This window comes from Culex quinquefasciatus, chromosome 2 (assembly GCF_015732765.1).
Source record: "Culex quinquefasciatus strain JHB chromosome 2, VPISU_Cqui_1.0_pri_paternal, whole genome shotgun sequence".
Taxonomy (NCBI): Eukaryota; Metazoa; Arthropoda; class Insecta; order Diptera; family Culicidae; genus Culex; species Culex quinquefasciatus.
The window spans coordinates 86,424,617-86,436,703 of NC_051862.1; the positions used below are offsets into that span (position 1 = coordinate 86,424,617).

Consider the following 12,087-nt stretch of genomic DNA (forward strand, 5'->3'; position numbering starts at 1 on the left):
CCGTTTTGATATCGATTATTCGAAAGGACGACAAACGGACGACAAACACTCGACATGCTCGACATGGTTTTTTCAATCGATTTACCTTCAATTCGACGTCGATTATCGTCGACGCAAACAGTTTGACAGTTCTCTTCTGTTGATCTTGTTCGGACTTGATTGCAACCGAGTCGAACCAGTTGTTGTTGCTTTTAGGCTTTTGGAGGATTTTGGACAGTTAATAGGTAAGTTGTTTACTAGGTTCAATTACTTTTTCTGCCGGAAAGTTCCGGCCGGAGTGGGCGAGTGACCGAATCAAAGTGTCTTGTATTCCAGATTTCGGTCTTCGTGGCGGAGGAGGAGGAGGACGGGAAATATGGTTTACTCGGCGGGTCATTCCGGAAGACGGGACGGGAAGGAACCAGTTTGCGATCGTGGAAGCGGTTGGTGTTTGGTGTTTTACCGTCCGCGGGATGTTGCGACGCATACCGAATGGAACTGGTGAGTCATGTTTTAGAAACGATGGAGGTGTGCTGGAAGTGCGATTGGACGATCGAAATTAAAAATAGGATGAATGAAACAAAACAAATTCTCAACTTTTCAATCCAATAATTCCAAACTGAAAAATAAAAAAATCAAAAATACTACAATTTTAAAAAACTTAAACGCTGAAATTGTAAAGTTGTAATGTTCTAGCATTTCAGAATTTAAAAATGTAAGAATTCGAAAATTCTAAATTTATTGAATTTCTTGATATTGTGCAAATTGTTAGTATTCTTTTCTTAAATTCTAGAATTTATTAATTCTTCAAATTCTCAAAAAAAAATTGAAATTCAAAAATAGGATTTTTTTTAATTGACAAAAACTTAAACACTAAAATTCCTTAATTCTTAAGTACTAAAATTCTTCAACTTATAAATACAAAAAATCTAACATTATAAAGTTCTTGAATTCCCAAAACGTTGGACGCACGAGTTGGAATTTTGAATTCTAATATTCAAAAAATTATGAGTTCTAAAATTCAAAAATTGTAAATTCTGTAAATTCTAAAATTGAAATAATTTATATTTTTTCTAAAATTTCAAAGATCATTATTTTTTAATTCTACGCATTTGAAAACTTATTAAGCTTTTAAAATTTTAAAAATAAAAAAAAACTGATTTTTTAGATCTTATTTTTTTTTAATTTTCAATAAAATACAAATTTAAAAAACTTTAACAAACTAAAATTAAAAAAAAATACATATTACAAAATTAAAAAAAATACAAGTTCAAGTTTTGTTTTAAGTTTTAAAAATTGTTTTTTTATATTTAAAAGTTTAAAAAAAATTTAAATAGTAAAAAAAAACTTTTAACTTTTGAAAGTTTTCAAGGTTTTTACAAAGTCAAAATTTTAAAAAATATCACGAATTGAAATAAATGATTTTGGTACTGAGGCACCCTAAAATTCAAAAAATTTATAATTCAGAAAATTTTCATTTTTAAAAATTTCGAATTTCGGAACTTAATTTTTTTAAGTATTTCAGAATTATAGAATTTTAGAATTATAGAATTTTAGAATTTTAGAATTTTAGAATTTTAGAATTTTAGAATTTTAGAATTTTAGAATTTCAGAATTTTAGAATTTTAGAATTTTAGAATTTTAGAATTTTAGAATTTTAGAATTTTAGAATTTTAGAATTTTAGAATTTTAGAATTTTAGAATTTTAGAATTTTAGAATTTTAGAATTTTAGAATTTTAGAATTTTAGAATTTTAGAATTTTAGAATTTTAGAATTTTAGAATTTTAGAATTTTAGAATTTTAGAATTTTAGAATTTTAGAATTTTCTAATTTTATAATTTTAGAATTTTAGAATTTTAGAATTTTAGAATTTTAGAATTTTAGAATTTTAGAGTTTTAGAATTTTAGAAATTTAGAATTTGAGATTTTTTTAGCATTCTTAAATCAGGTACAATTTTCAAATAATAATATTCTCGGATTTCAAAACTAATTGCAATAATTTTAAATTTAAATCTATCATCTATCTAGGCATCTATTATTTATAATTCTTTTTTAAATGTTTAAATTGAAAGTTCATAAATTTAGTTTTTCTTTCATAGTTCAAAAAAACATATTTGAAATTTTATTGAATTGAAATTTTATAATTATTATTATTATTGAAATCTGAATTTAATTTATAAATTCTTGCCAATTGTTGATTGATGATATATTTTTTTTCAGGCAACAAACATTTTCCAATCTGATTCTGCCGGAAACCGGAATGCGTTCCCGTGTGGTCACTCGTGGCTACCGTAGAATCCACGGAAGCAGCCCCGTTTTTTCGTACTCGTACTCCACAAAACACACGTTTCCTCGTACTCCGGTAAACATTAATCCTTCGGAGATCCAAGATCGTCGCCAAGGCGTCGCATCCGGGTTTTGATCAGCTCGTCGAGGAACAAAAGTCCAACACGACCAAGATGCTGCCACGGCCGCCTCAGAAGAACACCAACACCCAAGCCGGAAGCTGCGGTCAAGGCAAATCCAGAAGGAAGCCAAGTTGGGGAAGAATCGGCGATACGCAGGTGAAATTAAGTGTACAATAAATATTTTTGTGAAATTTTGACAGCTGGAATAAAAAAAAACAATAAAAACAAAACAACAGTTTTTTCAACTGCAACATAACCCAAAAATCCGAAATGACAGCACACGACAATAGCACGACATTCTAAATAACAAAACCGTGCGACGTCGGTCGAATGTCGTACGACAATGTCGTACAATTTCGATCATCGATCGCACGACAAATACGACATTTTGGTGCAAAAACGTATGACATTCGTGCGAAAGTCGCACGACATTGTCGAGCGACGTCGTACGATTGCACGGACGACAAACGACGGACGTCCGACGGACTTTTCAGTCAGGGGACTAGAGAGCCTATATGGAGAGGCGAAATGTCACTCTCAGGGTTCCAATCGAACTGTCAAATCGGGGTTCCAATCGTGCAACAAGATCATGCAAGAACAAGGTTGGAATTAATTTAAAATAGTTTTGGCAAAAAAACGAGACTTATAACAATTACAAGTATTGTAAAACTGTTGTTGATAATAATCTGGTAGTTTTTGTTATGTTTGTGCTTGTTCGGTATAAGAAAAGTGCCAGCTCGAAAGAAAAACTACAAGTTGTTCAACCTTAAATTTGAATGACTTTGGGTGTTTGAAATTTCTCCCAGAACATTTCATTTCCCTATGTAGGTCCCTAAAGCAGACGGTCCACGTCCGCGTCCGATTGCGGCCATGCACTAGGTAAATCTTGCCGAGGAAACATTCGTGTAGGCCGCAGAGGTTGATGGAAAGATGCACCAGTTTGAGGGTGGTTTGGGTATTACTGCGCTGTTTGTGAACAATGCCCACAAATTGGCCATGAGTTTAAATAATAAATTTCTTGGCGTGAGGTTAAGCTACCTTCTCGGCAAGCAATTTAGGAGGGCAAACGCTGTTTGGTAGACTCGTGCTCGAAGTCGGCCGGGTCGCGCAATTGCCATCGCTGGACACCGGTTCATCCATGAGGGACGGATTTGAGGGCCACGACGGAGTCAACTTTCTCGAGGTCGGCCGGGTTGTCAATACCGAGTTGCTGAAATCGTGGTAAGCGCAATCGCCATCGCTGGACACAGCATCATTCATGACGGCCGGATTTGAGGACCACGACGGAGTTAAGATTATCACGGTCTCTTGCGTGCTCGAAGTCGGCCGGGCCGCGCAATTGCCATCGCTGGATACCGCGTCATTCACGAAGGCCGGATTTGAGGACCACGACGGAGTAAAGATTCTCGCGGTCTCTTGCGTCCTCGAAGTCGGCCGGGTCGCGCAACTGCCATCGCTGGACACCGCGTCATTCACGAAGGCCGGATTTGAGAACCACGACGGAGTCAAGATTCTCGCGGTCTCTTGCGTGCTCGAGGTTGGCGAGGCGATTCCGGTGGACACTGCATTGCCTAACCCATTCACCTGGTCAAGTTGGGGTACACCATCAATAATGCAGACCAAATTCAGTTTCTAATTGCATTCATTCAAGATCTAGTTGAAATTTACCAACGCCGACGGATGAAATAACAAAATCAACTGAATAGGATGGCGTCTCGTTGTTGGAATTGCCTAAGAATCTTCCGATGTTCAGAACACCGGAATCGTTACTCGTAGCTTCCGGCATTTCTTCGTCCAGTGGCTCGTGTCGGTCTAGCAGTAGACTTCTGCAGTTCGCATCCGGCATATCTTCATCCTGTAGCTCGTGTTTTGTGATAAAACTTTCAAACCAATCCGGCGTCTCTTCTTCTAACGGTTCGGCCGGGAAGGATTGAGGATTATCTAAATGCTCAACAGACCATTCAGCGGAATCCACACCCGGAGGCGGGTCCGTATCCAAAAATTCCACCGATCAATCTTCTCCAAACTGGTCCATCCTCACACTCAAGTAGCAGCAGAAAAAAATAAAACTTTTGGCGCGCTAGCTTAAACGTCATTTGAAAGTGTGCCTTGATTGCAGCGCCATCCTATTCTGGTGGATAATCCGAGAACTAAGTTTAAATTCAAATCAGCCGTTATATTCCTGATTGATGGAATTAAAAAGAGATTTACGTCTGTTTGTCTGTGATATTAATATACTAACAGTTTATTGCTTTTCGGTTAGTATACTAACAAGTATACTGGAATATCGTTAATATACTCAGTATTTTAAAGAAATATTAGAGTTTCCAGCCCCTTGTAAATAAATGACGCTTTACTCTTCATAAAATCGATCGATGCCAGTTGGAATAAATTTTTACGATCATTTACGATGAAAATTATCGCGAAAAGAACAGGACTGCGCGTCCCCAGAAGCACTGCACTTATGATGTCCAATAAGTTAGTATAACCACTCACCCAAGCACACAAACAGCGACATAAAAGAAATGAAAATGAGCATGCAAAAACAAGACAGCGCGTCCGCGTGGTCAGCGCACGATTCGATTACGTCTCTGTACACTGATAATCAACATTACACACTGTTCAGTTCACTTTTACACACTTGTATAGGATTTTTCAGTTCAAGTATGATTACACGAAAGTGTGTAATCATACTTGAACTGCAAAATCCCATCGAGAAATTAAAAGTGAGAGTGTGTGCGTGCAACATGGAGTTAAACTTTTCAAAGTGCCCTGGTAATCTTCACAGCAACTTCACAGAAAGTTTAACTCCATGTTGCACACACTCTCACTTTTAATTTCTCGATACAAGTGTGTAAAAGTGAACTGAAAAAAGTGTAATGCTATTTACCAGTGTAGACGTTTACCTTAGAAAAGTGAGATGTGAGCCAATATACGGACACGTGATTTGTTGACAGTTCATGCAACCCCTGACTGAAAAGTCCGTCAGACGTCCGTCGTTTGTCGTCCGTGCAATTGTACGACGTCGCACGACAATGTCGTGCGACTTTCGCACGAATGTCATACATTTTTGCACCAAAATGTCGTATTTGTCGTGCGATCGATGATCGAAATTGTACGACATTGTCGTACGACATTCGACTGACGTCGCACGGTTTTGTTATTTAGAATGTCGTGCTATTGTCGTGTGCTGTCATTTCGAATTTTTAGGTTATGTTGCAGTTGAAAAAACTGTTGTTTTGTTTTTGTTGTTTTTTTTTATTCAATCTGTAAAAATTTTACAAAAATATTCACTTGTTCACCTAATTTCACTTGCGAATCGCCGATTCTTCTCCAACTTGGCTTTCTTCGGGATTTGCCTTGACCGCAGCTTCCGGCTTGGATGTTGGTGTTCTTCTGAGGCGGCCGTGGCAGCATCTTGGTCGTGTTGGACTTTTGCTCCTCGACGAGCTGATCGAAACCCGGATGCGACGCCAATCTTGGATCTCCGACGGATTGATGTTTACCGAAGCACGAGACAACGTGGGTTTGTGGAGTACGAGTACGAGAAAACGTGGCTGCTTCCATAGGTTCTACGAAAGCCACGCGGGACCACACGGGGAGGCATGGTTTCCGGCAGGATCAGATTGGAATATGTTTGTTGTCTGAAAAAATACATCATCAGTCAACAATTGGCAAGAATTTATAAATTAAATTCTGATTTCAATAATAATAAAATTTCAAGACAATAAAATTTCAAATATGTATTTTTGAACTGTAAAAGAAAAACTAAATTTATGAATTCTTGCTTACTTTTACAAAAGGTCCTATGTACATAGGAAACCCATGGCGCATTGGTTGTTTTGAAAAAGTAATCAATTATAAATAAAAACATCTAAAATAATTTAATACAAAAACGTACAAAACTCAGATTATTGCAAATAGTTTTAAAATCTAAATATATTTTTTTTTAATTGTACCAAATTTGAGAATGCTAAAAACATTTAATGATCAAACGTTTACAAATATCAGCATTTTTATATGACCCAATCTCATCAATCAAATCATCATCTCACCATCAAATTCTAAAATTCTAAAATTCTGAAATTCTAAAATTCTAAAATTCTGAAATTCTAAAATTCTAAAATTCTAAAATTCTAAAATTCTAAAATTCTAAAATTCTAAAATTCTAAAATTCTAAAATTCTAAAATTCTAAAATTTAAAATTCTAAAATTCTAAAATTCTAAAATTCTAAAATTTAAAATTTAAAATTCTAAAATTCTAAAATTCTAAAATTCTAAAATTTAAAATTCTAAAATTCTAAAATTTAAAATTCTAAAATTCTAAAATTCTAAAATTCTAAAATTCTAAAATTTAAAATTCTAAAATTCTAAAATTCTAAAATTCTAAAATTTAAAATTCTAAAATTTAAAATTCTAAAATTTAAAATTCTAAAATTCTAAAATTTAAAATTCTAAAATTTAAAATTTAAAATTCTAAAATTCTAAAATTCTAAAATTCTAAAATTTAAAATTTAAAATTTAAAATTCTAAAATTTAAAATTTAAAATTTAAAATTTAAAATTTAAAATTCTAAAATTCTAAAATTTAAAATTTAAAATTCTAAAATTTAAAATTTAAAATTCTAAAATTCTAAAATTCTAAAATTTAAAATTCTAAAATTTAAAATTTAAAATTTAAAATTCTAAAATTCTAAAATTCTAAAATTTAAAATTCTAAAATTCTAAAATTTAAAATTCTAAAATTCTAAAATTCTAAAATTCTAAAATTCTAAAATTCTAAAATTCTAAAATTCTAAAATTCTAAAATTCTAAAATTCTAAAATTCTAAAATTCTAAAATTCTAAAATTCTAAAATTCTAAAATTCTAAAATTCTAAAATTCTAAAATACTAAAATTCTAAAATTCTAAAATTCTAAAATTCTAAAATTCTAAAATTCTAAAATTCTAAAATTCTAAAATTCTAAAATTCTAAAATTCTAAAGTTCTAAAATTCTAAAATTCTAAAATTCTAAAATTCTAAAATTCTAAAATTTAAAATTCTAAAATTCTAAAATTCTAAAATTCTAAAATTCTAAAATTTAAAATTCTGAGATTCTAAAATTTAAAATTCTAAAATTTAAAATTCTAAAATTCTAAAATTCTAAAATTCTAAAATTCTAAAATTTAAAATTCTAAAATTTAAAATTCTAAAATTCTAAAATTCTAAAATTCTAAAATTCTAAAATTTAAAATTCTAAAATTTAAAATTCTAAAATTTAAAATTTAAAATTTAAAATTCTAAAATTCTAAAATTCTAAAATTCTAAAATTCTAAGATTCTAAAATTCTAAAATTCTAAAATTTAAAATTCTAAAATTCTAAAATTCTAAAATTCTAAAATTCTAAAATTCTAAAATTCTAAAATTCTAAAATTTAAAATTCTAAAATTCTAAAATTCTAAAATACTAAAATTTAAAATCTAAAATTCTAAAATTCTAAAATTCTAAAATTCTAAAATTTAAAATTCTAAAATTCTAAAATTTAAAATTCTAAAATTTAAAATTCTAAAATTTAAAATTTAAAATTTAAAATTCTAAAATTCTAAAATTCTAAAATTCTAAAATTCTAAAATTCTAAAATTCTAAAATTCTAAAATTCTGAAATTTAAAATTCTAAAATTCTAAAATTTAAAATTCTAAAATTCTAAAATTCTAAAATTCTAAAATTCTAAAATTTAAAATTCTAAAATTCTAAAATTCTAAAATTCTAAAATTTAAAATTCTAAAATTTAAAATTCTAAAATTCTAAAATTCTAAAATTCTAAAATTCTAAAATTCTAAAATTCTAAAATTTAAAATTCTAAAATTCTAAAATTCTAAAATTCTAAAATTCTAAAATTTTGAAATTCATAAATCATCCAATTCCGTACGCGTTATTTTTCAAATTCCTAATATTTGATAGACCAAATTTAATTTTTTTTATCATTGTATAATCCTAAAAATATTGCAAAAGTTAATAGTTCTTAAAGTTATTTAAAGATTTTAGGAGTTTCAAGAAGTCTCAGAATTTTTTGAAAATTTCCTATTTTATTATTTTTATAATTTTTCGAATTTTTAAAGTTTTAAGAATTCAAAATATAAAACTATAAACAAATTTGAATTGTAATTTTGTTTAAGAATTGTAAACTCAAAATTTTTAGAATTTTGGAATTCTTAACTCCAATTCTAAATATGACGAACGACATTTAGATTTTGGAAATATAAGAATTTTAACAATGTTAGAATTTAACAATTTAAGTATTTTAGAAATAAAGAATTCTAGTATTTGAGGTTTTTTTCAATTTCTGAATTTAAATATTTTAGAATTTCAGATTTTTTAATGAGAACTTTAAAACTTGAAATTTTTATGAATTATTAAATTCTATAATTTAATAATATTAACAATTTACACAAATACATGAATTCAAAGGAATTTTTAGTTTTCAAATTCTTGCATTCTATAATTTTGAAATACTAGAATTTTAAAATTAAGAATGAAAACTTTAGAATTTCACAGTTTTAGTGTTTAAGATTGTTTAAATTCTAGTAATTTTGATTTTTCTTTAGTTTGGAATTATTGAATAATCTAATCCACGTTAGATGACAATTTTGATGTTTTGAGGTTTTGAATTTAATACAATTTCACACAAACACACACTTAAAACATGACTCACCAGTTTCATCAGGTATGTGCCGCCACCTCCCGCGGAAAGTAAAACACCAAACACCAACCTTCCTCGCTCACAAACCGGTTCCTTCCCGTCCCGTCCTCCTTCTCGTCCTCCTCCACCGCCACGAAGACCGAAATCTGAAATACAAGACACTTTGATTCGGTCGCTCGCGCACCCCGGAACATTTCGCCACAAAAAATCACAATCTAGAACTAAACTTACCTATTATCCGTCGAAAATCGTCCAAAATCTTCGAGGCTCCTAAACCAAATCCCGAAGGAAGGACAGCTGGATCGATTCGGTTGCAATCAAGTCCGAACAAGATCAACTGAAGAGAACTGTCAAACTGTTTGCGTCGACGAAAATCGTGACGTCGAATTGAAGGAAAATCGATGGAAAAAACAATGTCGGGCATGTCGAGTGTTTGTCGTACGTTTGTCGTCCTTTCGACCAATCGATATCGAAACGGTAAAATCAAAACCGCGCGACAGCTTGTACGACGTGCGACATTTTTCAAACAGGGACTTTTTCATTTAAATTTTTAAACTTTTAATTCGTTATCAGGCGCATTTCCTTATCAATTAAGTTACAACAAAAATCTAAATAATGTCCGAAAGCGACTCCAGTTGGCTGGTAAGCAAAATAATAATTTCATAATTTCATCGCAAGATTTCTGCTCAAAAACTCCCCTCTCCCAGGACACCGCCATCGACGGGTTAACGCAGTTTGACCGAAACGTGACGACCCTGCTGGACGCCCTAAACTCCGAGTCGACCGGCAGGCAAGCCGGCCAATCTCAGTCGCTGGACGAGGACATAACCGCCCTGGAGGCTTCCAGCAGCGCTCTCTGTGGCTCGCTGGGCAAGCTGCTGGAGGTCGTGATTCCGAGGATTAGTGAGGGTGAGATTTTAGGAGTTGACTTTTTGAGGAGAATTGTTGAAAGATTTCTTTTGTAGAAATCAGTTCGAAAAATGAGGAGTTGGAGAATCTCCGCGTTGCTTACCGTAACTACGAGCGGCTTCTAGCGTCCAGAGATGAGAAAATCAAGCGTTTGGAGGCGGAACTAAGCAAGGCTAAAGAGTAAGTTTAGTTTATTAGATTTAAACTAGATAACGTATATTTCACTCCAAGCCAAGCGCTGAGCCAGTTCGAGTCCATTTCCTGGATCGGTTCGACGATGGGCGCTCTGCTGTGGAAGGCGTGCAAGCAACGGGATTCGGTTCGGGCGCTGGTCGGCACGGACAATCTGCAGGACTTTCTGCCGATGGCAAACTGCGTGCTGGACAGTTACGTCGCGAGTTTGAACGCCGGAATCGGGCTGTCCGCGGACTCGGAGGATTACAAGTTTATGGCGGCGGTTTTTGGGACGTTGGTGAATCTGGCCGCGCATCCCGAGGGTCGTCAATATCTTGCAGGGGAGGTGAGTGCGCTCGGGTTCGCAACCAACGCGTTGAGCTCGGTGAATCTGTTCCGGGCGCCGGACGGAAGATGGTTGCGGCGGATGACGCTGACCTACGTGTACAACATCTGCCTGGAGGAAGCGGGGGTGGAGTTTATGGTGACGGATAAGGGACGGCTGCAGGGCGTGGTTAATTGTTTGGGTTGCGGGAACGCCGAGGACGTTCTGATTTTGGCGGTTAATTTGCTGCTGATGTTGATAAAGGCGATGTCTGAGGCGAGGGGGAAGGTGGCCCTTTGTCAGATGATTCCGAAAGGGACGGTGAGGCAGTTGGCGCTGAGGGACAAACCGGAGCTGAAGGAACCTGCGGCGTATTTGCTGCAGTTGATCGAGTTTGATTGGATAAGAGCGGCTGGGAATTAGTTGTGACGGAAGATATTTATTTAAATCTCTGACTAATCGGTGGGATTACAGTGTATTTTGCACACAAATCCGAGTGTCCCTTCAGGACTCCTTCCTTGATTTCAAGCAGCGTAAGCTTCTTGCTTATGACGAGCTGCTTTTTCTTGCCAATCATCTGGGGGAAGAGTTTCAGCGATGATGCCAAACTAAAATAAAAATCCATGATTAGTTTTAAATACATAAAAGTAAGCAAATTCCCAACTCACTCTCTCAACTTCTGCACCTGATGCACGGTAAACTGCGGACTAAACACCAAATCGTACAGCGCATTTCCCGCCGCGTACTGCTTAATGGCCAACATGAACGCCTCCAGCGGTATCTTCTGCGGCTCCGAACTTTCCGCCCCCAATCCAACCTTGTTGTTCTTCTTCTGCACTCCAATCGGTTCCAAAATGCCCTCCTCGCTACTTCCCAACGATCCACCACTCCAGCCCTGCTTCTGCAGCATCCTGAACCCGATATTCCCCTCCTCAATCTTGTGGTCCTTAAATTTCTGCTTCCCACCCTCGGTCATCTTCCGGAACACGTTCCTTCGTGTGTGAAACTCCTTCAACCGCCTCACCGAGTAGCAATAATAGCCCAAAATCCGCACCAACTCGTCCCGCGCCTTCGTGTGCGCCTCCTGCTGCGGACCAGTCGCCCTACAAATCTCATGCTCGTTCACCGTGTACCGGAACACCTGCCCCACCTCATCGTAATGGGTCTCCAGAAGCAGTCCCGCCTGTTCGAAGCTCAACTTGAGCGAAACCCTGTCCTCGCCGTAGAAGTAAGCGATGACGTCCTCGATTCGCCGCACGGTTCGCTTGTCCAACCCCGGGTCGGTTACGGCGGCCGCGGGTTTTTCCTCGCTGGATTTGACAAAATTTGGGTAGTTGTACGACGGTTTGACCTCAACTTTGGCGGGACATTCCGTCCCGTCGACGTTGTCACTCTCGATCCAGCCGTTGACGAACTGGCGGATTATTTTGCTCTTCCAGCTGAGTCCGCCGTTTGATTTACGCTTACTTGCGCGTTCTACCGGCATTTTAACTAATTTAATGATAACACCGAATCCACGGATTCCACGATCTCGGCATGGGTTTGTTGTTTGTTTTGAACATGCGGCCCACCCGCCGCCCGCGTACAACTGTCAGAGACCGGGAACGGCCA

The 12,087-nt window shown here is 35.0% G+C and overlaps 2 protein-coding genes across 2 annotated transcripts; one reads left to right on the forward strand and one right to left on the reverse strand.

Moving 5' to 3' along the window:
- The first annotated feature begins 9,611 nt into the window (after positions 1–9,611).
- On the forward strand, positions 9,612–10,919 carry LOC6037702. Its single transcript, XM_038258532.1, has 4 exons — positions 9,612–9,710; positions 9,776–9,977; positions 10,034–10,157; positions 10,209–10,919. The coding sequence occupies exons 1-4, from the start codon at positions 9,684–9,686 to the stop codon at positions 10,897–10,899; spliced, it is 1,044 nt and encodes a 347-aa protein (XP_038114460.1). The 5' UTR covers positions 9,612–9,683; the 3' UTR covers positions 10,900–10,919.
- Positions 10,896–12,036, reverse strand: LOC6037701 (NF-kappa-B-repressing factor). Its single transcript, XM_001847534.2, has 2 exons — positions 11,145–12,036; positions 10,896–11,084 (listed from the first exon to the last, which is right to left on the reverse strand). Exons 1-2 carry the CDS (start codon positions 11,960–11,962, stop codon positions 10,916–10,918), a joined length of 987 nt encoding a protein of 328 aa, XP_001847586.2. The 5' UTR covers positions 11,963–12,036; the 3' UTR covers positions 10,896–10,915.
- Between the last annotated feature and the right edge of the window lie 51 nt (positions 12,037–12,087).

Coding starts and splice junctions, on each gene's coding strand:
- LOC6037701 (XM_001847534.2), bottom strand. CDS start 11,962: ATGCCGGTAGAACGCGCAAGTAAGCGTAAATCAAACGGCGGACTCAGC. Junction 11,085..11,144: donor CAGGTGCAGAAGTTGAGAGA/GTGAGTTGGGAA, acceptor TTTTTATTTTAG/TTTGGCATCATCGCTGAAAC.
- LOC6037702 (XM_038258532.1), top strand. CDS start 9,684: ATGTCCGAAAGCGACTCCAGTTGGCTG. Junction 9,711..9,775: donor AAAGCGACTCCAGTTGGCTG/GTAAGCAAAATA, acceptor CCCCTCTCCCAG/GACACCGCCATCGACGGGTT. Junction 9,978..10,033: donor GATTCCGAGGATTAGTGAGG/GTGAGATTTTAG, acceptor TTTCTTTTGTAG/AAATCAGTTCGAAAAATGAG.